The following is a 27,471-nucleotide window of genomic DNA, read 5'->3' on the forward strand; positions in this document are numbered from 1 at the left end:
GCTTTGTTTGGTTTTACTGTATAGAAAATGCACCACCCTATTCACTTGTTGGCACAGAGTAAAAGCAATATTTCCTACACCCCAGAAAGGCAGCATGAGCCTTGAACCTTGCGTCACTTCCGCTGTAAACACTAACGCGAGCTCTGCTGCCCTCTAGCGGAGAGAATGGAAACGACGCGCAGCTTTCGCAGGAACGTTTTAGGACAAAAAGTGGCAGCAAAAAACAAAAAAAGGAGCAAGTGTTTGAGAATGTGGTGTGAAACATAAATATCAAAACAAAAAATTTATTGAGCAGCATTCAGTTGTGATGCATTAAAGGCCTGTTTCAAACAACTAAATATACTTCTCAAATATAGTGTTTAATAAAGCAGAATGAGAACATTCCATCTTTACATTGGCTTTATTTGGCACAATTGATTGTTAAATGGTTTTGCTGATTAATAAATTCAGCCCCAATTTCCAGCAGAAATGATCACGTTTTCAGTTTATATCAGAGCAGTGTTGAATGTGAAGATCACTAAACGGAGGTAACTGTCATACAGTACGGAGACACAATAAAAGCACCAGTAACTGATCATCATCGTTTTTTTAAAACAGAAAGTAGTGAGTCAAATGTTCAAACACATGTTTAACACAATAAGTATAAGTGAAATGAGTCAAACTGTGCAGTAAATAAATAAAGAAAACCTGGTGACAAATTCAAACAGGACAAACAGGTATCGCTGCAAACAACGTAATAAATAGAGACATTTAAAAATGCAGTTACAAGTATGAGACTCAGTAGCTTTGAATGAGCCACCTGTGACAACATGACCTTTCATCTACACACTGTAAAATAACTGTCACAACGGGCTGTTGTTGCTATGGTAACCGGCTGGAAAATACTGTAACAACAACAACAATTCAACAAAGGAAATAGAAATAAAAGAAATAAATCCAAATAAAATATCTGATTCCCTCAGCGATCATTCCTCTATTAAATTCAAGTATGGAGCATGTTTGTCTCCTTCAGTCAAAGTGGCCTAATGAAATGTTACAGTCCAGACGTCTGCAGCCAGAGACAAACATCAAGCTTCAAGCCAAACATCAGAGAGAAGATGAGGCGTCACGTCTTTGTGCAGAACACTGATCAATGAGTGGAGACGCTGCTGCTAAAACTGGACCTTTACAGAACACGTTCTGTGCAAAATCCTGCAGTAAACTCCAGCTTTAAGGCTGGTGTAAACAGTGAAGCTTCAGAGCTGCAGACTGAGCAGCAAACGCACATGACTGATTCCAAACGCGGGCAGATGTGTAATTACAGCTGGATGGAACGACGTCTCCACGTCTCCAGTCTGAAGCAGAATCAGCTGGATGCTGCTCGGACCAAGTGCTTTCACGGCGCCGGCTGCTCGTCGCTCCTCAGAAGTCCATGCCTTCGTCACTTTCACACCAGTCTGACGGAGCGTCGGTGCCGAAGTATCGGTCCCCAAAGTTACCTTCAGACACAAAGAAATACATGTGAATGCACTTCCAGCTACAGCCAGGTTCTGGCCGCTGGAGCCGCTGAGCGGAGCCATTCATCAGCTTCCCTTAGTGGCAGCCAGCGGAGCCTGTAAAGGTCACACATGATTCATAAAGCGGTGTAGAGCCTCGTGCAGCTGCTGCACGGTCAGGGAGGTCCCGTTAGGCCCAGACGTTTCCTGTCAGATACGCTCCCCCCCGACCTCCTCACCGATGCCGGGGATGATGTGGAACTGGTCGTTGACCTCCTTGTCCACCGCCGTGGTGATGATGCGGACCCTGGGGAAGGCGTAGGCCACCGAGTGCACGCCCATCTCTGCCATGAGCAGCGACAGCAGGAAGATCTTGTCTTCTGCTACGTCGTGGTCCTGAACGGGAAAGCGTTGCGTTAATGTACATGAAAGCAGTGAAGCCCCACGACGCTGCTTTGACGTACCAGCAGGACTCTGACAGCCATGAGCGCAGCCGCTCCTGTGGACACGGTGCTGTCCATCAGGATCACGTAGTCCTCACTGATGTCTTTGGGCAGGCGAAGGTAGTGAAGCTGCAGACGAGCAGAAATTCTGATTCTTAGCAGCCAAAATAATAAAGACAAACGTTCTTCAAGCGCGTGGTGAGACTGGAGGGTTACGGACCTCGGGTTCTCCTGTGTCGTGGTTGGTCTGGATCAGGATCTTTCCCAGCCTGATGTCTTTACAGACGGCCATCAGAGCCTGCTCCATGGTCTCCCCTGCTCTCAGGATGGAAACGCCAGTGATCTACAGGCACAGAGCCAACATTGGAGCAGAAAGGTCAAGCTGACCGGTCTGAGGCCAAGCTGTGATGCATTACGTCTTAATCAGCAGCAGACTTACTCGTTTACCGCTCAAGCGTTTGCCCTCATAGACGCCGCCCTGAGGCGTCTCCACAAACACCGGCTGGACGACAAAGAGCCAGACAGAGTGTCCTTATTAAAAGCTTCAGACTTTACAAGGCAGCGGCTGAAGGCTGCACCAGCAGATGACACTACTAGTACTAGTACTGATACCATCTACTTCAACAAGTCTCACCTTGAGCGGCAGGAAGGACAGAGCGTGTTCTATCAGAAGCCTCATTAATCTCTTGGAGTAAAAGATAAACTCATCTCTGTTCGTCTCCTTGTTCCTGCACAAACACACTCATGAGGAAGTGAAGTGATGAGTGCGTGATGTCGCCGCCCGCCGCTCCGCCCACTCACCTGATGATGGTGTGCATGCCGCGGACCTGTGGCGTGCTCTCCATCACGCTGAGGGTTTTGGGTAAAGGTTGACCCTGATGAGCCGAGGCCAGAGCGGATCTGTGACAGAAAACAGAGCTTCATTAACAAACAAAAAGTAAAAAACTAAACGATTCCTCAGTAACTGTTTGATGCAAAATGATTCACATGCATGAAGTGACACTGGTTCATCAAACTGAACACAAACTAGTCGTTCCGGAAAAGCTGCTCAGGATGAATGTTCTACGCCTGGTTTCTAATATCACCAGTTGCGTGAGCAGCACAGACAACACAGGGCTAAAGCCAGAAACAGGCTGATGCTGCCATGAGGTGCACGTGTTCAGCGCCGCACGCGCCACCTCTGCACACAACGTGAACATGCTTGTGTTTTAACACAGCGCCTGCAAAGCCTGAAGCTTCTCCGTGAGAGCAACGGTCCAGCTGTGGGTGAACGGAGCAGGAGCAGGCGAGCACAGGGCTGCAGCCACAGCACAGGCAGCTAGCAGAGCAGCAAATAAAAAAGGAGGAGCCTCACATATCCCAGCGAAGCTTCCTCTGAAGAAGGAGACGCAGTCGATTGGTGCAACAGAGCCAATAAAATGAGGGAAGGAGGTAAAGAGGAACAAAAGCAGAGGAGAAAGGAAGAGGCAGAAGTTTAGGAGCAGTGGAGCGGCTCAGTTTGCTTTAAAAGGTGAAAACACAGAGGAGCCGCTCTAACGACTGGTTGGAAGCCTGACCTCAAACTGATCTGAGGTTTGTTCCAGTCAAGACTGTGGCTGAAAAACTCTAACCTAAAATTAGTTTATTTGGGTCGAAACAGCTGGAGAGGTTGGATGTGCAGGTGGAGAGGAACCCCCCTTCCCCTCTCACTACTCTGCTGCTGATGGTCAAAGCTGATCCTCAACTAAAGGCTGCAGAGCTGCAAAGAGCATGAAGGAAGAGGAAGGCTAATAACGTAACAGTAACAGTCGTACCTCACAGTGATCTCACGCTGGAATGGTTACACAGCATTCAGCCAGGCAAGGAGGGTCGTGCACAAGGAGACACACACACACACACAGACAGACACACACAAAGACGCACCAGTGTGTGCAAAGAGTGGGAAACAAAAACAAAAGGTGAGATCAAGCCATTCCTGGGGAAACCAGTCACCGCAACATCAACCCCCAACGTCAAACACTTCAAATACCCCCAGGATTAATCACACAGAACATTCATCGGACTCTAAAGTGTCAGAATAGGAGAGTTCTGTTAGTAGCAGGTCATAAAGCGTCTGGAAGGAAAGACGAAGGACTCGGCTCCTTCCAGGGTCGTTAACTCAGGCACCTACTGCAGCCGTCTCACACCACCGTCAATGAGGTGTGGAGGATAACGACCTTCACAAATCTCCAGGCAGCCGCTTTGCTGACTAAGGCCCGATTTCCTCCAGCTCAGCAGCAGGAGAAACCAGCAGAGGGCGGAAATGGTCCAATCCGACAGGACTGAAGCTCCCAGACTCTGGGGTCCAATATTCACTGTGTGGACTGGCTGTGAGTCTGTAGCACGAGGAGCGGAGCCTCCAGAGCCTTCACCTTCACATCATCCTGCTTTTAATTCATTCTTACCACAGTAGAACCCGCAGCATACGTACTAGATAGTCAGCTGACTCAGTAACACAGAGGCATCCGTACCTTCTCCAGCTGACTGTGAACGTGCTGAACGATCAAATCCAGAGCTACGAAGTTCTCTCCACCTGCAAACAAAGTGTCAGCGCTGTTCATCTGAAGCAGCAGAGAGCAGCAACGCGTTGAGTGACGTTCACGCGTCCTCCACTGACCTCTGGGCACCACGATGTCGGCCACCTGCACCGTGGGCTCGATGTACTGCTCAAACGCCGGCTTCACAAACTTATTGTACTGTTTGATGATGCCGCTGATATCCCGGCCTCGCTGCGAGATGTCCCTCTTCAGCCTCCGTATCAGACGGATGTCGGAGTCTGTGTCCACGAACACCTTCATGTCCAGAAGCTGAGGAGAGAACAAGAGAAATCCTTTAACGACACAGTAACAGAAAGGAGGAGGCGTCGCTTAGCGCTGATCCGTTCAGGAAGCGCCGTTAAACTGGACCTTAACTCAGCAGAACCGGGAAAAATCAATGAGGCCTCTTCACCACAGAGTCAGAGCAACAGAGGAGACGGCGTCGCTGACAAAAGAAGAATAGCGGAATAAAGAGTGGGTGATTTAGGCACCGGTGACAGTGAGGGGACGACATAACTCAGCTGCACAACGAGCCGGTGGACCGAGCCGTAAATCTGAGCGACTCAAAGATGGCATGTGGCCGCGTCAGCACGGCTGTCAGGCCGCACAGGGAGGTGGACGAGGAGCGGCTGGTTGAAAGGTGAGAGAGCAAACGGCAGCAGGGCCGCAACAGAAACACATCCATGAGCTGGAGACGGCAAACGTTGTGTTGGTCGCGAAAACAGAAGGAATCAGAATCTGATTCTGATTCTAAAAAAAAACAGAAGGAATCAGAATCTGATTCTGAAAACAGAAGGAATCCAAATCCCACACTTCCAAACCAGCAGAGAGCAGTGTGTGTATGTGTGTGTTTGTCTGCGTGTGTCTACGCGTGTGTGTCTGCGTGTGTGTCTGCGTGCGTGTCTGCGTGTCTATGTGTGTGTGTGTGTGTGTGTGAGCATGTGTGTCTGCGCGTGTGTGCGTGCGTGCCTAGGTGTGTGTCTGTGTGTGCGTGTCTGCGTCCTCTGCTTCACCGTATCTGATCTGCAGCTATAATTGACTTCAATTACAACAATGGACACCAAACACAATTAATCACCGCCACCAGCGGCTGTTATTAGGTGAATCAGAAGGTAATCAGGCGCCGCCCGGGTCCCGTGGGAGGCGCCGCCTTATCGCCGCACTCCAGCTCCGGCACAAACAGCGCCGTTCACAAAAGGCTGTAAAGAAGCCTCCCCTTTAATTCATATGGATTCCATCTGACCCCTGACAGCATCATTATAAAGGAGGCGCCCATAAAACCAGGCTCCACAACAAACACGGCCGGAAACACCAGCTCCACTGAATCTGGATCGTTTCAGTCCAAACCTTCAGGTTTTAAAGGTGACGTCAGAGACGGGAGCGCTAATAAAGCAGCATCAGACATTAATCAGCTCCTGCTGCAGATGAATTAGCATTTTTAGCATGAATTTATCTCATTTGAATCAGCGCCTTCAGTTCAGCATGAATCTGCTGCAGCTCTGTTAATCAGATTTTTAAACCCGTCTTTTCATGTTGCAGAAGCCCAGAGTGAAGAGGTCGTGAGGAGACAGCGCTGCAGCCCAGGACTCAACTCACCTTCAGCAGCTCCTTGTTGGCGAAGGCCAGGATGCCCTCGAAGATGACGACGTTGGCCCCGTACACCGTTTTCTGCAGGAAACAAATGCAACAATGAGCAACGTCTACAGATTCTAGCTTCACGACGGCTCTGCAAAGAAAAATATTTCTCTGCAGCTCCACAGAAAATAGACGAGTTCTCTAAAAGGGTTGACAGAGTGAAGGTCCATTTCCTGGATCAGTATGTAAAATATTATGGGATGGAGCAATTAAGATGGATTATAATTGTTTTTCAACGTTCAGGAAATTCTGCACAAAAAAAACAATAAGGAGCAGTTCCTCTGATCTGATGAACCCATTGTTGTGCAGAGACCGGGGGGGGGGGTGTTCAGGGAGGGACGGGGTGAGAAAGATTAATTGCTGCTTCAATCAAAGACAAAATGGGGAGTGGAGTACGTCACAGGCGTTTTACCTTCTGCGAGCGGCTCCATGCTGAAGTCAATGGTCTGGACACGTCGGTATTGATTTTAAGAAGGAGCAGAGAAGGTTGTGTGTGAAAAGGAGAAAGTGAATTCTAATGAAACAGATGAGTGTTTATTGATCGGTTCATTTCCCTGGACTCAGAGGGACCAAGAGATGATTTAGTGGATCCTTAACATGTTCTAGTAACAAAGTCAGAAAAAGCAGGAAAAGGCGCCGACTTCCAGTTTTAGTTCCAGCTGCAGGAGCTCCGTGTTCAGACACAGACTGAGCTCCGGGCTGAGCCTCGTTGGAGCCGCGGCCCCGTTTCCCTGGGGCCCGAGGCTTAATTACAAAAGCCCCATGAAGTGATGTGAAGTCATGAGTCACGAAGGGCGGATCTGCCTGGTGTTGTGCCTTTCAGGCATGAAATTACTTTGTGACAGAACAGAGGAGTTCTCGGAGCTACAGCGTCAGATGCATTCTGGGTGTGAGCTGCTCGCATGGGTTAATGTCCTGGATAATTAGGAAGTGAGCCCACGTCTCAACTGGCAGCAGCTCAGACACGGAGCACAACACGTCTCACCCATTCTTTGCGCCTGGAGTGAGTGGTGAAGTCGTAAACGGGCACTTTGATGCTCTTCCCTTTCTTCAGCTTCCGCAGGACGGTGACCAGGAGCTCGAAGTCAAAGGCATCAGGGTGGTCAAAGTTATACTCGTTTGTAGCTGCCAGCTCCTGCTGCTCCTTGTTCAGCACCTGAAGCACAGAAGACACGGGTGAGTGGGCTGATGCGGATCTGCATCCACGTTGGGACACAAATTTAACATGTTAACTGGTTACGAGCCGTCCTGTGTTTTAAGGTTGAGTTCTACCTTGTAGAACGAGTCCATGGACAGCAGAACCACCCAGGGAACGTCCAGCGCTTCGATGATCTTATTGGCTACCGTGGTTTTTCCAGAAGCGCTTCCTCCACACAGACCTGCAGAAACAGAACCGCAGCGTCAGGTCCAATGAGTGGACCCGCTCTGACCCGTCAGGTCCAATGAGTGGACCCGCTCTGACCCGTCAGGTCCATCTGGGTTCCGTGTCCAAACTGAGGATGAGGAACCACAGGTGTGAGCGTCTCTTAGACAACGGCCGGCGAATCCTCACATCCTCATTTCACTTTACAACACGACTCAGGAGTGAATTAAAATTAAAGGAAGAGGTGTTAGTTCTGTGAGTAAATATGAGCAACTAGAGAAAAACTGTGTTGAAGTATTTGTGCTTGTTGATGCAGAAAATGTGTGTGCGCAGCCGTTTTTCTGCTGCCGTCAAACAACTAAAAACAGCAGCTCTGACGAATAAATGAAGACATTAGTGTAGAGATGCCTTTCCTCCACTCGACCTCCGAGCAAAGACCACAACAGCGATGCTTCAGGACAACAGGCCTGGAGCAGAGCCAGCTGCGCACGGGGGGGGGGCTGTGGGTTTAACCATCGAGGCCCAAACTGCTGACTGGCAGAGGAGTAGGAACTGCAGAGCTCCTCATCTCTACGTATGATTCAGCTTCTCTTGGACAAATACTCCGTCTGATTTGCAGATTGCGTGAGTTCGACCAGTGCAACGATCTGTTACAGCAGATAAAGCCTCCTTCCAATTAGCAGTAAAACCACACAAGAGATACGAGTGGAGCGAGGCGTCCACAGCCTCTCTCTCCTCCAGCTTCTCCTTCAGCTGTTCTATCCTCTTTATTGTCAGCCTCGTTGGTCTGCGGTCGCAGCGGTTGAATGAATCACTTGCTGTGATGTGACGTGACGTGACGTGACGTGACGTGACGTGACGTGACGTGACGAACCGTTTGTCTCACCGATAACGAAGGCCTCTTTGAACGTGGTGCCGGTGACGTTGTACCACGGCGGCCGTCCGGCCGTGTAGATCGTCCGCTTGCTGGTCCTCAGCAGCGGCGGCTCCGTCTTAGACTGGCTAGTGGTCCGTTTCCGCGGCGACGGGGTCAAAGGGCAGCGGGGCACGGGTTCCGAGAGGCCGTCCAAGGAATCCTGTTCGCTACCAGTGGAGTTAAAGACGGAACGACTGATGAACAGATGAGCAGAAGAGGACCTGTGATGCAGCTGCTGGGACTCAACGCACACAAACATTAGGTTCAACGCGCTCGCTGCCATCAGAGATGCCTCTGGTTCACAGACGACCCCGCGCTGCTGCTCCAATACAGGCAGTTCACCTCTACCGTGGTTCTGCAGGTTCTACAAGGTTCAACGCAGTCGAATGTCTCTTCTGACCAAACAAAGCTCATAGTTTGAGTCTGAACGGACAGAACAGTCACTAAAAGCTGCAGGAGGGTTGAACTCTGAGAACCTGCAGACGCTCCGCTGTCCCGCAGAGACACGAGGAGTCTGGACTCAACGTCCTCCTCGGAACCGTCTCTCTGCAGTGACTCCCTGCTGTCGGCGTGTTTGAGGGGGAGGACGGGGAACTTGCCGACACTCCCCAGGAAATCACGCCGCTGCCCCGGACGCAGCCGAGCAGAACCTGGGGCCGCCGTCACATGAGTAAGGCTGTCATCACTTGGCCTTGGTTCTGCGTGAAAGGCTTCAATATGAAGGACGCACTGCGTCTGTCACCTACACTAACGCTGCTACGATGGAGATGATGATGAGCTACGATTACGCATTCATTTTACTGAGACGTCCTTTATCTGGTGCCGAAGCCACAGTGAAACAAAGACAGAGGACCGGAAGCGGGTTCGGTTCGGTTCTTCCCTGCCTTTGTTCGCCGCAGCCACGCTGACGGCGCTCTCCGCTAGCAGCTAGCGTTAGCGTTAGCAGCGCTCGTTAGCTAACGGCCCGTTTCAGCAGCAGCGGTTCGACCCGTGCAGCAGAATTCCCCATTTGCTTCGGTTTTACCTGTCGGACCTGGACGCCGAGCTGTCCGCCTCCATCCCCGTGTCTGCGCTCTGCTCGCCCGCTTTACTGTCGCTGCTCGTCGCTTCCATTTGTGCTCGGCGCGGAAACCAAACACAGCCAGCGTCATGACGTCATGACATCACGCTGATGGTGCGTTTAGGGATCAGTAAAACACAAACTCTAGATTCATTCTTTTGCAGCTCAAAGTTTAATTTGGTGAAGACGGTGCCACGGTGTATTAAAATTTATTTACAATGTTCTGGTTTTTATCATCTATAAAAAATAATTGAAATAATTAAAATTAATTAATTAAAACACCGAGATTTCAATGCTTAGCAGTGTCACATTTAAATGAGTGTTGATAAGTTCGTGTACAGTGTAACAGGGTTCTAATGTGTTGTTACAGCAATGACCAAACATTAATATGAACAGAGCTGATTAAACAACAATATACTAAACATATAATGATACAAAGCTTTTATCAACAAATTTATGTGTGACTGTGATGCACAAGAACAGACTAATTACATCAAATATCAAATCAAACCACAGATTAACACATATCTCACATCCAACGGTGTAACGCAATTATTTGTCTAAAAGACACGTTTCGCGTATATATTTCAAAATGCAAAGCAAATAATACAGATAATAAATGTATTTACCGGATCTCCTAACCCTTATTTAATGCAAATCCAATGATTTGAATGAGTTCAGTTGAAAATGATAGGCCTGTCCTGGAAAAACAGATTTTTTTACAAAGATCTACAAATTAACAATAATGTGGTGCTTTGAATTAACAGAGATTTTCTCTTTCATATTAACAGGAGTGAAATGGTCTAATGTTGAGAAAAAAATCTTCCAATGTTTTATGTTATATTTTTGAATTGCCCACACGCGCACACGCACGGGTTTGCGCTGACGTCCGTCCCGTCGGGCTCCAGCGCAGGAGTCCGTCTGCAGGTGATCAGTCAGTCTCAGCCTCCTGTTCGTCCTGTCACAGCAGCTGCAGTGTTGAGCGCGCGGTGCTGCTGCGGCTCCGCGTTCGAGGCTACAACTCTAATCAAAACCTCCCTCGGAAAACCCGCACGTGGTTTCCTCCTCCTGCCTCTCAGCACCGCAATGAAGGAATTTATTCGTTTGTTCTGAAGTCTCGCAGCTCGCGGAGATGAGGAGTCAGCTCACTTTTACACGCGCCCAGTGACGACCAGGGACACGGGACCTGCGCGTTCTCTCCTCCAACTCCTGCACCACCAAAATAAAACACACGTTTTCCTCTCCTTTATTTTCAAGAGTGGACAAATGCACTGACTGTGCGCTGGATAAATGGATAATAACGCGGCAAATTCTGAGAAATCTCACCTGATACACGAGAAGAATGCGAAGATGTATTCACTGAAACTACAGAGGTGAGAAAATGTTACGTTTCACAACTGCAGATGCATGAAGAATTACGCATGTGGCCACTTATTCCACGCATCCAGCTCAGATTGGGCACGAATCTGCTGGACGTGGTGAAATGGACAGAGACTGAGTGTTTTTGGAGGCGGTTTTACTGCGGACGTCCGCAGACCGAGGCGCAAAAGTCAGCGTGTTGCGCATCTGCGGGGAAATTCCCATGATGTTGCGAGTGCGAGGTGAACGAGGCGCGCTGGGAGCAGTAGTTACTGTGGTGCATGATGAGCAGGCTGCCGCTCACACGGGCGGTTTTATGTGAATGAACAAATTCATTTCCACGCTTGACTTGGTCGCGGACAGCTTGTGACAAATGGCCCCGGGGCCAGTTCACCGAGCAACGCTAAGAACCCATCAGCTGTCATTAGGGAGACGCGCTGCACGTTCGGCCCGCGTGGGACGCGAAAACAATAGAATGCGCTGAAACCGATTTTACTGTCATCTACTTATTCATTAGATTTTATCATAATAAACAAAGCAGACAAACTCCGCTGTGACTGTGGAGGACGCGCCTCTAGCGCAGCGAACGTCACTGCGCTTCTTCTGCAGAATTAACTGAAATGGTTTCCACAGACAAAGGTTATTTTAAATTAATACGTGTCGAATTTGAATCAAACGTTAAACGGAGCCGCATTAACGATGTGACATCGGGCGCTGCGTGACAATAAATTAAGAGCCGGGGGTTTTGGCGGCGTGAAGGCCTTGATCCGAGTTTCTGTCCACTCCAACGTTTGGCTGAAACGTTTTCCAGCAGAGTCGCTTCAGCTTTGTTAAAAACGGCTCGTGCACAAACAGCTGATGGACACTACAGGTGGAGCTCAACGCAGGCGAACCTCTGGGTTTAGACGAGGCCTCGACACGCGCTCGTCCGTTTATTCAGGGAAGTGTAGAAATGTGCAAATATGACATCTTCAGCAAATAAAATTAATTAGGAAGTTCAAAGATTTGCTGCTGCTGCAGCGAGAGACACAAAGAGAGAGAGAGAGAGAGAGGGAGAGAGGGAGAGAGAGAGAGAGAGAGAGAGAGAGCGTACATATGGCTACATTTGGGATTTCATGCACCATTTGCACTCTGTGTGTGTTTACTTTGTCATTTCTATGATTTTCTCCCAACTGGAAAAAAAGTGTGTTACAAAGAAACGACATCGATCCTAGTTCTGAATAAAAGAGGCCTAGAATTAACATGGAAACATATAAAGACGGGCCTGTTTACAGAATAATAATAATAATACAATGAAACACATCAAACGTTAGTGTGTTTGATTATAAAAATAGAAATATGAAGTACATCCACTTTTTGTGAGTATTTGTTAATTTATACAAAGTGTTTATTTTTTAATGCAGCAAAACAACAAAACTTTCCCCCAAAGAAGCTCCAGTCCAGAAAACACAGACAGACATATTCATAAACTAAAATTTGAATGATCTGGTAATTTTTTATTTTATGTTGATTTTTAAAATGCATTTCTTTTGATTTACTAATGATTTTACTGCTGTTTATTATTAATAGTATAATAATATTGATCATTTTGACTTAATGTGCAGTTTGAAGGTTTGCAGCATATTTTTATTTAGAATTAAACCCATAAACCTTGTAGTAGCTTCAGAATTCACTAGATGTTAATCTCACCCTTTCAATTAAATTAATTTGTTTGAGCAGCACCTAAAATCCAAACAGAATCAGTTCATGAAGGCGCAGAGAAAGAGGGGAACGGATCACAGAATCTTCTGATCAGAATCTCTGATGAATTCTTTACAGACAAATCGTTTGAACTGCAGTTTGAAGAGGTTTGAACAAACGTGACTCACAGTTACGTTTGACTGCATCACTGACCTTTAGAAAAACCGACACGAATAGAGGCCGTTAGAAGCTCTCAGCTGTGTTTACCGGCGTCTCCTCCTGCTGTCTGAGTCTCAGTCACTGTGTGAGGTTTAATGGGCGTCTGCTCCGGTCCCTGATGAAGCTCAGCCCGTCTGCCTCTAAATGGACTCGGTACCGGCCGCTCCCTGGAGGCTCGGTTACGCTTAATATCTGCAGATATGCTGGAACTAAAATGTCCTATTAATGAAAACGGCCTTAAAATATGTGACACCTTCACACTGCTGGCACGTTTCCTCTAACGTGTGAAACCCGGTTACGGCTCCGCGTGCGGATGCTGGAGCTCGGGCTCCGCGTGCGGATGCTGGAGCTCGGGCTCCGCGTGCGGATGCTGGAGCTCGGGCTCCGCGTGCGGCGCCGTTACTTTCACCGGGAGCAGCAGGATGCGGCAGTGATTAAACGCTCGGGGGCGGTTTTCTCTCCATCGTATCATTTCATAGGTCGCTGGTTCCGCCCTCAGGCGTCTCTGCTGCTCCGTGGGCTCCGTGGGCCTCGTGGGCCGTTGATGAAGGCCTGAACGCGGCTCCAAAGCGCGATCTGATAGTTAGAATATTTAGGGGACGCAGCAACTACGCACTTAACAACCGACTCAAACATTATCAGCCTCCGTGTTCCGTGTGGAGCGGCCATGTTGGATCGGAACCAGTGGAGCGTCATCTGACCTCACCGGCGTCTGGTTCCACATTCTTCCACTTCTGTGAGAAGCAGTGATGTCTGTGGTTGTTTGACTGGGGCTCCTATCAGCTTTTCATCATCCTGGGATCGTGTTACATTTAACACCGCCTGCAGGTGAGTGTGTGTGTGTGTGTGTGTGTGTGTGTGTGTGTGTGTGTGTGTGTGTGTGTGTGTGTGTGTGTGTGTGTGTGTGTGTGTGTGTGTGTTTGCTCATAGGCCCCAGTGGTGTAATTGAACAGAATCCGTTTTCCGCTCCACCGGTTCCTTTCAGCGTTCGTCCCCTCAGACGTGTGTGAGATAGATGCTAATCACGGGCCGCGGCGTTCCCCATGAGGTGTCAGACATTAGGAGTGTGTGCTGTTATCTCACGTGAGGCCAAATGAGGTTTTTTCCACCTCATTAGTCCCCCCCCACGGCAGCAGACGGCCATGTGGGCCAAGTCAGCATGTTGTTCAGGCCCCTGATTAAAATCACAGGTCGGGTCAAAGCTTCTGGTGTCACGTTGAACATTCAGTAGATGAAGAGTGAGACGCGTTAAAACTACCAGAGGAAATCGGTCAAATTATTAGAAAAGGTGAAGAGCGGTCTCCACGGGTCCGGAGCGGTTCTGTCGGCGCCACAGCGTTCGCTGCAGCACGAAGCCGCTTCTTCAGCCTGAGTCGAGGCTCTCACACGGCAGCAGTCGGGCCCGAGGTCCGGTTCCACGGCGCTGACTGACAGGATGTGTTCACCGGGTCCGTGTTTCGCAGACGCACTGTCACTCACTTCGTGGCACCAGGTGCGGAGTGGACCTGGACCCCAGTGGGCTCCGTCCTCAGACACGCGGCGCAGGCGTAGCTCAGTGATGCTGAGGTACTAACTCTGCCCTGCAGCTCCTTCCCAGACGCCAAAGAGCAGTTCCCCGACCTGCCTTTTAAGAACGGGGACACGTCCGGTGCCATCGAGCTGAGGCGTCCGGTCGGCGCCCACTGCCACGGCGCCAAGGCCTCGGCCCGCGAGCGCGGCGCCGACAAGCTAGTGGCCCAGAAGAAGCTGTTCATCGCCTCGGTCGTCTGCCTCGTCTTCATGATCGGCGAGGTCATAGGTAACGGGTCGGCGCAGGGGCGGGTCGTCTGAACCCACAGACTCTAACCCCCCCCCCCCCCCCCCCTCCTCCCTCAGGCGGGTACCTGGCCCACAGCCTGGCCATCATGACGGACGCCGCCCACCTCCTCACCGACTTCGGCAGCATGATGGTGAGCCTGTTCTCCCTGTGGATCTCCTCCAGGCCTCCCACCAAGACCATGAACTTCGGCTGGCACCGATCAGGTGGGCGCCGGCGCCGGGCCTGGGCGGGCTAGCGTGCGCGCGGGCGGGCTAGCGTGCGCGCGGGCGGGCTAGCGTGCGCGCGGGCGGGCTAGCGTGCGCGCGGGCGGGCTAGCGCGGGCTAACGTCCCCTGTCTCCTCAGAGATCCTCGGGGCCTTCATCTCCGTCATGTCCATCTGGATCGTCACGGGGGCTCTCGTCTACTTGGCCGTCGAGAGGATCGTGCGCAACGACTACGAGATTGACGGCCACGTGATGCTGGTGACCTCCGGCTGTGCCGTCATCGTGAATATTATGTGAGTAGATGGGACCTAATGGGACTTAATGGCCTCGATGAAGCACATTAGCAGCGTGGTCTTCGTTCAGAGCTTTTCAGCTCAGCTCCAGAAGTTTAGATGTGACAGCCGTCGGCTCCTAACGCTGCTCCCGTGCTCCTCAGCATGGCCTACATCCTGCACCACTCCACCACCTTCCACGCCCACGGCAGCGGCTACCACCAGATCGACGAGAGCGGCCAGAGCCCGGTGGGCCACGGCCACGGCCACGCGCTGCTCAGCGGCCACGGCAACACCAGCGTCCGCGCCGCCTTCATCCACGTGCTGGGAGACCTGCTGCAGAGCGTGGGCGTCATGGTGGCCGCGACCATCATCTACTTCCGGGTCAGTTTTAGATCAGGTGGATGTTGGGGTGAGACCGCAATGTCAGCGATAAAAGGTGCTTTTTATCCGTCTGTAAATGATTATTAATAGAAGCTGGAACGCTGTCACTTCCTGTTTGTCATGGATGAAAGGGTTAAATATGGCGCGTGTTCCAGGCCTCGGGACGGTGGAGGCGCCATCTGACCATGATGCCTCTCTCTCCTCCTTTCAGCCCGAGTACAAAGTGGCCGACCCCATCTGCACCTTCCTGTTCTCCGTCTTCGTGCTCTGCACCACCGTCACCATCCTCCGCGACGTCTTCAGGATCCTGCTGGAAGGTAAAGACAGGCAGCGTTCTCCTCATCAGCCCGTTCGCATCAGCGGCGCCTCCGTGGCCGCTGAATGAGGCGCGTTCAGAGCCACAGCACAGATGGTCACGGCCTCAGGACGTCCTCAGTGTCGTGACTTTGTGAGCTTTTACTTCCGCGTCGCTGAAAGTCCTGAAGACGACGTGTAGAGAGGACGGACCCGTGTCTGTGTCAACAGCACCACGGTCCAGTGTCCAGCTACTGAGAACCATCCCAGTAATAAAAGCTGGTTTCCACCAGAACCCCGTACGCTCCGGTCCAACATTCACTGACGCGCTGCGTTCACTGCACCTCTGTTTTTCAGGCGCTCCTAAAGGAATAGAGTTCAACTCCGTGAAGGAGGTGCTGCTGTCGGTGAAAGCTGTCAAGTCCATGCACTGCCTGCGCCTGTGGGCTCTGACTCTGGGCCAGAGCCTGGTCTCGGTCCACCTGGCCATAGGTAACGTACCGGTGCCCCTGATGCAGAGAGAGCAGATGATGTTCTACAGCCTGAGCAGGTTTGCTTTCTTCTGTATCATCATGGGTTCGCTTTGCAGAGGAGGGCGCCGACCCGCAGTCCGTGCTGCAGGAGGCCACCGACCTGCTCCACAACAAGTTCGGCTTCTACAGCGTCACCATCCAGGTGGAGCTCTACACCGACGACATGAGCCACTGCTCCCAGTGCCAGGACCCCAGCGACTGATGCCTGGACCGGACTGGACCCGACCCGACCGGACCGGACCGGACCCGACCCGACCCGACCCGGATCAGGCACTTCTTCATTTTTTTGTGCGTGGGGCGGAGAGAGAACTCATCCATGTGTTGGTGCTGATGCTGGTGCTTCATGCTGACGTGGAACCGCCTGAGCTCCGGTCCTCAGAGTGGAAGCTGCCTTTAATGGGCCAAAGGAGCAGCATCACGAGCAAACGCAGCTACGGGTCGAAACAGAACACTTTAGATTTAAAGCTAGGACACGAAGTAAAGCAGCGACTCAGCTTCTGCTGGCTGCAAACACTGCCACACACGCAACGAAGACAACTGCCACGTAGCACAGGTTTTTTACTTCCAGTTACCAGTGTTGGCATGAAGCACCAGAACCACACCAGCACCATGGGTGAGCGTCGTCTGGACCCTCCGGCGTCGCCTCTGTCCGCTCACAGGCATCGTAGACAGAACACGGCGTCACGTCCTGTGGTTAGAAGCTCAAACGGGACGACCGGTCGTTTAGAAGCTCATTTTAATTCATTCACGTGATGAAGAAGCAGCGAGCTCGTTCCGCTCGACCCGGAGTCGATTCATCTGAGCTTCAAGCCGTGTCCATGTCGAGTCCCATCCGCCTCATCGTGTGTCTGATCCACGTCACTCCCACTGTTCCCAGCTTTTCTTTAGGCCAGCGTTGTTGCTTCTGTACTGACTTGAAGCGTCAAGTCTCATCTGGTGGCAGTTTGAGAACGGTCCAGTGGCGTCGCCGACGGCCGGACCCGGATCCAAACGCTTGCATGGTTGTTAGCTGTTACTCAGTGTCATGTGAAGACATTTGTTGTTCGACTGCCAATCAGAACATCAACAGGAGAAACAAGGATCTTCTTTAAAATTCTATATTTTCACCAGTTTTTAAAGAAATTCTCTATATTTAAAGAGATTTAGTCTTTATGAAACACAAATTGAGGATATATATGTAGACACGTCTGGAGCCAGCAGCTACGAAGACGAAGTTGAAAGTAGTTCTGCTCCACAGGCCGCGTCGTTAAACCAGAACCAAAGTCTCCGTCTCAGTCCGACTACGCTCATCTCATTCAGGAAACAGACCCGTCTGTTCTGGACGTCCAACGTTGGAGAATGCTTTGTGTTGTGCTGTTGCCGTGACAATTACTCTTTGTGACCATTGTAAATATGTCCGATATTGTGGATCGTGCGTAGATGTACATGTGTAAATACGTTTCCTTGTACAATCCGTCTTATTTGTCCGTGTTCTAGTGATTTGCATAAACTCACTTCTCACATTAGTGTTGTTTGTTTTTTGTAAAGGGAAAAAACAACTGCATTTTAAGAATCAAAAGTTCCAGAAGAGCCACTAATTATTTTACAGAGTTTCTTATATCAACTTAATTTTTATTCAAGATTTACTCAAATACTATAAAAATATTAAACACAGCATTTAAAAATGTTAACAGAGAAAAAAAAAGCAGTTTGATGTTTTTATGACAAATAGATAATATTTGTAGTAAACCACTATTATCTGTATTATCGATTAATGGAACTGTCAAACATAATGTGAACAGGAGAAAATTTTCAAACCTCAAACTGAGATGTATGACAATAATGCAGATGAAAAAAATGTATAAAAACCTTCATAATCAGGTCAGGAATAAGTGACGCTGAGGAAAGAATGAATGCATTTACAGAGTTGTAACAAAAATATTCAAGTATTTCCTCAGTTACTGTAGAACCTGAGTGCTAGATACAAAGTGAGAGCAGCGACACTGAGCTCGAACTAAGGCTCCATCTGTGCAGTCACTGAGGTGAGGAACTGTTAAAACACACTGAGGAGGAACATCACGCTGTGCCAGCGTTTCATCAGAGCAACCAGCGGTTTGAACCGCGACGCCGCAGCCGCGTCCTGGAAGTGCTGGGCTGTCTGCTTGTTTAGGGCTTGGCCACATTCAGAAGGAAGAATGAGACGCTGTAAACGTGAATTAGGCCTTTTCAGGGAAAAGGCTCCTCGATGAGCTGTCATTGTTAAGTCTTGTGATGGTGTTAAAATGCGGTCCACCTGCTGCTCCTGCTATAGCTCGTCTGTCACGCTTTGGCCGGCGTCTTCCTGCTCGTTGGTCGACTGCTGCGCGTTCACCCGCGTCCGGCCGTCACCTACTATCTTCTTGGACTCAGAGCTGATCATTCCCCTCAGACAGTTGAGCTTCACCAGCCCAGTCTGGCCTCCAGACGCCACCCACACATGGCAGTTCATGTTTGGGTTGAAACGCACCTGAGGTGAAAAGGGAACATGGTGTATTTGTACCTTTACAGTCAGTGCAGTCACTTAAAGCCTGAAATCCAGTGGACCGAGTGTTATTCCCTGTGGGACTCCAGATGCTGTGTCACTGGACTAAACAAACATGGATGAATAACCGCTAATAAAGTGTTATCTTAATTAACATCACTTCTATTCAAATATTCTTTGGCCCCGTCTTGTCTCTGCTTTAACTCTACCCCGGGTGTTTTTCATTGCTATAAATCCTCCTACTGTCGCTCATCTTTATTTTTTAATCTGTTCGTGTCCTTCAGACCAAGGAACGGTCCAAAAACCCAGTGGTGGCTTTTTGTGTAATGAAGCATCTATCCATCATCTCATCCCAGAGGACACACTGCACTCCTCTTAAAGTTGAACACATCAGATCCTCATCCAGCCTCTGGCCCCTCCCACCACCCAGTCACATTTTCTCATTTTACACATCATTACATTTAACCTGTCTTTATAGCTGCTCATCAGCAGAGAAGAAGGAGGCTCAGCTTACGTCCCTCACCTCTGTTTCTTTTCATTCAGGTGTGTGTGTGTGTGCGTGCGTGCGTCAGACCTACCTTATGTAGTGCAGCTATAGTCATTTTATCTGTGTCCAGCTTTACCCCAATCTCTGTGTTTTTCATACGTTTCCACAAAGCTCTCTTTTCCATTCCTACAAAGGATTGCTATAAAGCAGAGATGGTGGACGATGTTATAACAAACAATGTTATAACAGATGTTTTAAAAGAACCAGTAGGGGACATTCAAGCCTTTTCTCCTTGAACTCACCAAGTCGAAGTCTTCTTGCAGGAGGCGGCATCTCCTCAGAGCCTCTTTGTAGGTTTCTGACGGCTGACTGGGATCTGTTCTCTCTGCACCGTCTCCGTCGCCATCGTCTCCATTAACCTGTTTGTTCCCTTTGTCAGACGGAGCATCTGAATCTTCCCTCACGCTTCCTTCCTGTGCTTTACCAGCGCCGTGCTCCGCTCCTCCTGCGGTTTCATGGTCTCCAGGTTTGTCATCAGGCAGCACAGATGAGAGGTAGATGGGCTGAAGAAACGGACCGAGAGGTGAAGGTTAACGAGCGCTGCTCTGGTTCAAACAGGCGGTTTTCAGCTCGTACTCACCAAGCGCCTCTCCAGCGTGCGTTTGGCGTACGGAGGAAAGCTGTTCAACTGAGGCAACACAGCAAAGATCACTTCTCCAAAGCTGTCGCACGCCACCACACTGTTCATCCAATCAGTGTAGGACAAGGACTGGAAGAAGACAGAGACCGATCAGCACCGAGCCGTCAGCTGGGTCAGAACCGCTGGATGTGGGCTCTGCATCACGTGGGCCAGCACTCACCCACACGGTGGTCGACCGAGGAATTACAAAGAAGGAGTTGAAGAGATGATCAAGGTAATGGACACCCTGCGATTTCCTGAAGTAGAGAAACATTAGCAGACATTAAATCTAATTGTCCATTAAATGGAAACATTTGAGTCATAAAAGGTCTGAATATGCAAAATGTCAGTGGTTCATCTATGTCTCTTTAGATCTGTCTGTTGCATTTTTCTGCCCAGGTCTGATTTGCATTTAGATTAACAGAGGTGATAAAGTGCAGTAGAGACTCTCTTACGGAGCATAAGCACAGTCCTGGGCCAAGATGATGCCCGGTCCATTCAGGGGCCAGTAGATCTCGTTGGTCAGGTAGCGCTTCTGGACGGTGATGGGGTCATAGGGCCTCCTCAGGTCCCAGGTCTTCACGTAACGGTCCTCTCCTGCTGTCACCAACAGGTGCCTGACAGACACAGGAGGGGGTTTCACTGTTGCTTAACTCAAAAGCAATCACCTGCTGGGTGAGAAACTAAAACGACCGAACTAGTCGTGAAACAGTTAATCGGAGAAACTGAAATGCATCTTTCCACTAACGCTGATCTAAGCGTCAGACAGAGAAAGACGGACCGGTCGATACCAGCACATTTCTGTGACAGGAACGATGATGCATGAACGTGGAGAACGGAGAGAAGGCGCCAAACAGAATCACAGCCCTGTTCATTTAACTGCACGATCAGCTTTAGATCAGCGGTTTTATGAAAAGCCTGCTGCCGTCGGAGCAGCTGAGGGAAAGGCCAGCATCAAACACGAGCAGACTGAGCGGCCAGGATTAGGTTTTTAATAAAAAGCATGACTTTAGATCAGTGCTGTCAGTGAAGCCTCGTGTCAAACGGCGTCTTTCTCCTCATCTCCTCATCCGTCAGCCGAGTAATGGAGCAGAGAGGAGACTTAACCTGTGACTAGCCATTAAAGCTCATCTGAGCCAATGTGGAGGATGTGTCAGGAGTAAAGTGTGACTCAGCGGTTCATTTCACCTGAAGTAGCACATTTCTACCACCAGTTTGGATCCGGAGAGTTCCCTCTATCAGCCAAACTTTAACACAGATGGATCTTATCACAGCAGAGGAACCAGAATGTCCTGCTGCAAACCCAAAGCGTCCGCTGGGTCAGAGTGCAGCGTGATGCGCTACCTGGAGGCTGGACAGAAGGCCAGGGCCCGGACCGCGTGCTCGTGAGCCAGGAGGCACCGGTACGGCAGCAGGCTCAGGGACGCGTCGGGCTCTCGGATTCGCAGCAGCGAGGACTTGGTGGACAGGTTCCACAGACCCACTGTGCCTGGAAGCAGAGAGGGGGGAGGACTGAGAATGAGAGGAGCGGCGCCAAAATGAAGGCGCTGGACGTGCAGCTCGTACCGTCATAGAACCCGATGACGATGATGTCGTGGGGCTTCTCAGGCAGCCAGTCCATGCACAGCACCTGCCCGCTTCTCTCAAGGCGCGGGGCTTTGAAGGCCCCCAGCTTCAGCGTCACCAGTCCCTTCGCCTTCAGACGGGAGGCAGAAACAGACAAAGGTGTAGAGGACGGCTCCTCCATCGCCATTAACCAACATTAACAACCCACCTTGTATATGTGCAGCTGCTGGCTGCTGTTTTCTGTGGAGGAAGATCAGTCAGACTTTAGTAAAGACGCCGATAACAGCTCACCATCACGAGACGCGTGTCGTCTGTGGCCGTTAGGACGAGTCTGGACGTCCGAGTCGGACAGAACGACTCAAACATTACTGAACATTAAGTGGCACTTTGGAAATAATGCTGCTGTTCACTGGTGTGTTTACCAGAAAACAATCCAATAACACAACAAAAGGCATCAGACTGTTACCCATCATTAATTTTCTCTCCTTCAGTTTAAGGCTTCAGATCAATAACACCCTCCTCCAGCTCCCACACTCTCCATCAGCTCTTAGACCGACTCACTGGAAACAGCTTCTACGGCTCAGTGTGACGCGGAGAAGCTGATGTGGGTTTGGGTTTGCGTGATCCTCACACGTGACCTCTCCGTGACCCGTCTGCCTGCTGATGACTGACAGAGCAGTGATACAGGAGCTGTCTGCTACTGGGCTGAATTCATAGCTTCCAACACTAACAACCGGCTCCGTGATGCATCTTCTTTGTCATTTCAATTACAGATCCTTGTCTGATGGAGGATGCCGCTGTAAATTATGTGTGTTCAGTTCCCTGCCTCACGTCTCCACCTCCGCTTCACTTCCTCATTCATTCTGGTGACTGGACACAAAAGCCGTTGAAAATGATCTGAAAACAGCAACTGTTTCAGCTGAAACCAAATCACACCAACTATACTGTACATAAACTGTATTAAAGGTCTGGCTCCAGTTTGTTCAAACCTCAGCTATTGTTTTCTTTCACAACCTTTCCATCCAATAAGTGTAACCTACGGTTGCACGCAGGGGGCTGATGGAGCAGCCCTGTGGAAAGCAGCCCAACGACCCGTTGCTACAAAATAAAATGGAAAGCGCAGGCACTGAAGCAACGAGGGAAAGGTGGAGGAAAATGGAAATGCCAGGCTTTATACAGCGTTTTATGTCTGAACCGGAGAAATCCTTTATAGATGGTGAAGCCAAGCCAAGTGTCAGACAGTGAAGTCTGAGGTGGACGTAAATCCAGCAAAGCGCTGAGTGCCAGTCGCTCACCAACGCTGACGCCTCATACGATGAGGATGAAACCACGATCTGGACCCGCGACGGATGAACACACGCCAGCGGCTTCTGCGTGTGATGGATGTGGCAGAGAAGCTGCTCATTAATCTCACTGTTGCAGACTGGACCACGGGCGCCACCATCCATAATGTCAGCGCATGCACCGTCACAGAATAAACTGCATTAAGCATCGGGATTCATCTGGACCGGTTCTCCACCGGGACTCAGGAGGAGCGCTTGTTTCGCTGCTTAAAAACTACGAGGTGGGATGTGACTCTGAGGCTCCGTGACCGAGTTAGTGCCAATCTGCCATTTAGATCTTATGAAACAATGAGAGACAGGAGGATTGGAGGTTCCTCACAGGAAACAGCAGGAAGTGGTTGTGAAGGCAACGCTGCCCTCTGCTGGACACAATCACTTATTAGCAAAGTGTTATAATATAAAACCAGTAAAACGCTGTGGTGACATCGGTCTCACCAGAGTTGGAGTTGCTGGAGTTCAGAGCTGCAGGGTGAGGGAGGCTGTAAATGGTGACCACGCTGCTGGAGGTGGCGACGGCCAGGAGACCCAGTCTGGGCAAGAGCGGAGCCTTCAGGGCGTGAGACACACCATTAAAGACCGTCATGAGCGGTGGAGGAGCACGGCAGGAGAGCGAGAGGAAACCCACCTTTCTCGCAGAGGTGGGCGGCTCCCAGCCTCCTGCAGGACACCACTTCAGCTGCCAGATGAAGCCTTTGTCCTGGGCCAGAGCATAAGCCAGCGAAGGCTGGGACTGAGGCCTGCAGGGCAGAGGCAGAGGCAGAACGGACCTGACGCACCACGACACCAGCGACACCAGCGACACCCACCCCCACAACCCGCGTCATCCGCACCTCGCGTTGTACTCCAGCCGGCCCACGTCCCACAGCTGAACCAGCCCCGGCCCGGTGTACGTCCTGTTCACGTGGTGCCGCTCATCCATCCCTCGGTGGCAGGACAGCGCTATGAACTGAGAGGCCGCGACGCCGTCAGGCGTGGGACACCACTCCATGGCCCAGACCGGCCCGCCCGCAAACAGCAGCCCGTCCCAGCGCTCGGGGTGGACCGGCACCGAGCCGAACCTGCAATCGAAGGGAGCGGAGCTGAATATGTGACCAGAGGAGGATGAGACGGTGTTAGCGAGTCGCTCGGACCTGTCCAGCCTCCGCAGAGGAGTCTCCTCCTTCCTGAGTCCTTCTCTGGAGACCCTGAACGCAGCAGAACGAGGCTCCTCTGGCAGGTACGTGTCCACCTCCCTGCATCACACACGCACAGGCGCACGCGCGCACACACACACACAGACACACACACGCACGCAAGCACACGTACACACACACAGACACGCACGCACACGCACACACACACACACACACGCACGCAAGCACACGCAAGCACACGCACACACACACAGACACACACACATACACACACACACACAGACACGCACGCACGCACACGCACACACACACACACGCACGCAAGCACACGCACACACACACACACGCACGCAAGCACACGCACACACACACGCACGCAAGCACACGCACACACACACATACACACACACACACACAGACACACGCGCGCGCACAGACACACACACACACACACACACACACACGTCAGCTGACACAGCTGTGTGTGGTCGGTTCATGTGGACGGGCTCAGTGTCCAGTTCACCTCTGAGGAACACGGGCCCAGGCGCTGGTGGACGGGACCCAGTCTGCAAACACCCAGCTGCTGAGGCGCTCCTGTCGGCTGGAAGAGGAACACAGACATTCACGTCTCCTGCACTCACTGCACTGAACGCTGAACGTTGTCAGAATCGACCACCTGCAAACTGAAGCTACTCACAACTTCTTCGTAGCCTCCATACACTCCCAGACGACCTTCATGGTGTTAATGGTGAAGCCGATCCTGCCTTTGAAGTTGTTGAATGACTGGAGGGGAAACAGGACTGAAACCATTGCACAGTAACTCCTCCCACCATCACTGCGCTCACGCCAGTGAAGGACACACTGCTACTCACTCTGCTATGTCGAGCTGGACGACTTCCTCCTCTCCTGACGTCTGAGTCCACGTCCGAGCTCTCTGCCGATTCTTCGTCCTCCGTCTCATCGAGCTCCTCTTCCTCTTCCTCTTCTTCACCTCGACCGGGCACAAAGTCTTCATCGTCTGGAGCGTCACTGTCAAAATCAGGACGTTTCCTCTTTTGGCCCTTGGTCACTTCGAGAATGTAAAGAAATTATTATTAAAGTCTGAGTGGAATAAATGTGCCACCGATGTTCTGATCTATTACAACAAGAAACACATTCTCTTTGTTTGCGTTGTGTTTATTTTACTTTTATTGGTGCTGGACGACATTGCACGCTCCACAGATGACCTACACTTTGTGCTGTACTTGAATGCATCACTGTTTCATTGAAACGCAAAGTAAATATTTGACGTTTAATACAGGAGAGGACGGTACCTTTGGTTCTGTTGGGAGTTTTCGGAGCCGGACCGGTGACTTCACTCTTGGCACCGGGCTGAGAATCGAACATCTCCGTTGCCAAACTGTGCAGGTACTTCAGCGCCCTGGACAGATTTCTAGCTTCAGCGTGGGCACTAAATGGGCTGTCATTACGGTGTGAGTGGAGACCTACGCTTTGGCCGCTCCTCTGCGGGGACGTCCGCCCGCCGCCTCCTCCTCGGCGGGAGGCTGCCCCCGCTCCTCCCCACGCGGCGGTTCTGAGGCCGCCGTCGCTCCCTGGTTCCGCTGCTTCCTCCCACACTTTCCCTTGGGCGGCGTCCCGTTTTGCTGCTGGGCGCCTCCACCTGCAGCCGGGGCCTTCGGGGCAGGGGTCCTCCTGGTGGAGGTCTTCCTGGCCCTTGGCGTCCTCTTAGGAGGTTCCTCTGGTGGTTCTCCATCAGGCTCTGGAGCGGTTCTGTCCGACTCATCGTTTTTCTCACTGGCAGCTCGCTGGGAGCCACTTGCAGGTTTCCGGCCCCTTGATGGAGTCTTTTTAGGAGAGGCCTTTTCTCCTCGCGGGCTTTTACTGGGATGCTTTTGTTGCAAACCTTCTGCATCTAAACTATAATCAGTTTCATAGTCGAGGTATTTGGAGTTCTTCTTCCGTTGACGTCCTTTGGAGCTGGGAGACAAATCCGAACCCTGCTCTGGCGGCGGCTCCTGCCCTGGAAACAGAACCACAAGATTTCAAGCAAAACACATCGGTCTGTTCAGGGAGATGTCATATTTCAAATTGACTGATTACACTTAAAACACATATGCCTTTAATTGAAACAGTTGCTGTAATAAACCTGGACCAGAGTCAAGAGGCTCCATGAGATCCGGGTTTCTGCAGGAACTGTCCCGTCGGTTCTGTCCTCATGTGTGGATCCAAATCCAAATCCTGATGTGACATGAAAAGGAGAAAGCATCCAGTTCACCGTTTTTTATTTACACACATGGACAAACACGTGACGCTGATATTAAAGTACACTTTAGTTTCAGCGTTCAGTCTGTGGGTCACGTTTTCTGACTGTGGAACCAAACCGTGTACAGTAATATCACACTTCTGCGCCGTTTACTGTCCTGTCATTTGTGAATACACTGTAGATAAACTCACACTTAACACGTTTACTGTGTTGGACTCGGGCCTCAGTTCGGCGAACATTACATTCATTAAACATGTCTGGTTATTGTGTAATAACTGTATGAATCGGTTATTTTCCAGTGACTCAAGCCGTTACGCTAGCGCTCCTCGGCTAATGCTACCTAGCTAAAGTTACCGTGAGGCGTAGCTAGTCTGGTCCAAGCGGCCGTGGAACGACCCACATGACGGACCCGTCCAGCGGCACCGATAAAAACTCACCCCGCGTCCGCCGAAGGCCTCTTCTCCGGTGGCAGAGGCGGCAAAGCGCCGAGCAGAACCCGGAGGAGCCGGAACCCGGCCGCCCGGGATCGACTCCCAAGCTGTGCGCCCGGGAACTACACGGGTCCGGAGTCAGCGAAGCGGCGCGGACGGTGCCGGTACCGATTATTTCATCATCGTTTTCCACAAAATGTGAAATGTAAACATGCCGCCGCGTCGTTTCCAGCTGAAAGTCACCGTCTGGTCCGGTCACACCGCCATGTTACTGTAGGAGCGTGGCGCCGCGCAGCGCCCCCTACCGGCGGCCGCTGGAGCGACACGGAGGCGCGACGGCTTCAGGCCGGGACGTCAACTAAGGTCCAGGCAGCGGTTCTGACGTCCAGACAGATGATCTGAGGTCCAGACAGATGATCTGACGTCCAGACAGAGGTTCTGACGTCCAGGCAGCGGTTCTGACGTCCAGACAGATGATCTGAGGTCCAGACAGATGATCTGAGGTCCAGACAGAGGTTCTGAGGTCCAGACAGAGGTTCTGACGTCCAGACAGATGATCTGAAGTCCAGACAGAGGTTCTGACGTCCAGACAGAGATTCTGAAATCTAGGCAGATGATCTGAGGTCTGAAGAGCGGTTCTGACGTCCACACAGATGTTTTGACGTCCACACAGAGGTTCTGAGGTCCACACAGAGGTTCTAACATACAGGCATACGTTCCTGCTGATCATTAAATCATCATTAATAGATTCTAATGGTCTTTTAACCCACAGGGTCGTTACAACAAGCAGAAACATCCCATCGCATCCTGCTCATATGTGTTGGGATGAACTTTAAACCTGCTTCATATGAACCTAAA

The 27,471-nt window shown here is 50.8% G+C and overlaps 3 protein-coding genes across 7 annotated transcripts; 1 reads left to right on the forward strand and 2 right to left on the reverse strand.

The window, feature by feature from the left end:
- Positions 1-381: 381 nt before the first annotated feature.
- si:ch211-243j20.2 (uridine-cytidine kinase-like 1) lies at positions 382-9,558 on the reverse strand. 4 transcript variants are annotated; one of them, XM_029140763.3, is made up of 15 exons: positions 9,412-9,558; positions 8,358-8,554; positions 7,381-7,487; positions 7,094-7,264; positions 6,070-6,141; positions 4,554-4,743; positions 4,408-4,469; positions 3,273-3,292; positions 2,720-2,818; positions 2,553-2,646; positions 2,358-2,420; positions 2,139-2,261; positions 1,940-2,047; positions 1,715-1,871; positions 382-1,478 (listed from the first exon to the last, which is right to left on the reverse strand). In XM_029140763.3, exons 1-15 carry the CDS (start codon positions 9,498-9,500, stop codon positions 1,402-1,404), a joined length of 1,629 nt encoding a protein of 542 aa, XP_028996596.1. In that variant the 5' UTR covers positions 9,501-9,558; the 3' UTR covers positions 382-1,401. The 4 variants fall into 4 exon arrangements, with proteins under 4 accessions (XP_028996596.1, XP_028996594.1, XP_028996595.1 ...); XM_029140761.3 differs by having other exon boundaries at positions 8,358-8,581; positions 9,412-9,551; XM_029140762.3 differs by lacking the exon at positions 3,273-3,292 and adding an exon at positions 3,712-3,728 and having other exon boundaries at positions 8,358-8,581; positions 9,412-9,551.
- A 788-nt stretch (positions 9,559-10,346) lies between these two features.
- On the forward strand, positions 10,347-17,716 carry slc30a2 (solute carrier family 30 member 2). The gene is made up of 8 exons (XM_029140765.3): positions 10,347-10,820; positions 14,292-14,503; positions 14,581-14,727; positions 14,868-15,021; positions 15,165-15,384; positions 15,596-15,701; positions 16,036-16,170; positions 16,268-17,716. Exons 1-8 carry the CDS (start codon positions 10,738-10,740, stop codon positions 16,411-16,413), a joined length of 1,203 nt encoding a protein of 400 aa, XP_028996598.1. The 5' UTR covers positions 10,347-10,737; the 3' UTR covers positions 16,414-17,716.
- A 661-nt stretch (positions 17,717-18,377) lies between these two features.
- Positions 18,378-26,935, reverse strand: gtf3c2 (general transcription factor IIIC, polypeptide 2, beta). 2 transcript variants are annotated; one of them, XM_029140759.3, is made up of 20 exons: positions 26,620-26,935; positions 26,072-26,157; positions 25,408-25,939; positions 25,233-25,339; positions 24,792-24,988; positions 24,617-24,702; positions 24,443-24,520; positions 23,917-24,018; positions 23,617-23,844; positions 23,412-23,523; positions 23,222-23,333; positions 21,652-21,683; positions 21,444-21,573; positions 21,222-21,366; positions 20,333-20,494; positions 20,059-20,134; positions 19,839-19,967; positions 19,501-19,761; positions 19,290-19,397; positions 18,378-18,696 (listed from the first exon to the last, which is right to left on the reverse strand). In XM_029140759.3, exons 2-20 carry the CDS (start codon positions 26,088-26,090, stop codon positions 18,496-18,498), a joined length of 2,817 nt encoding a protein of 938 aa, XP_028996592.1. In that variant the 5' UTR covers positions 26,091-26,157; positions 26,620-26,935; the 3' UTR covers positions 18,378-18,495. The 2 variants fall into 2 exon arrangements, with proteins under 2 accessions (XP_028996592.1, XP_028996591.1); XM_029140758.3 differs by having other exon boundaries at positions 26,066-26,157.
- Between the last annotated feature and the right edge of the window lie 536 nt (positions 26,936-27,471).

Source organism: Betta splendens, chromosome 24 (genome assembly GCF_900634795.4).
Source record: "Betta splendens chromosome 24, fBetSpl5.4, whole genome shotgun sequence".
NCBI classification, from domain to species: Eukaryota; Metazoa; Chordata; class Actinopteri; order Anabantiformes; family Osphronemidae; genus Betta; species Betta splendens.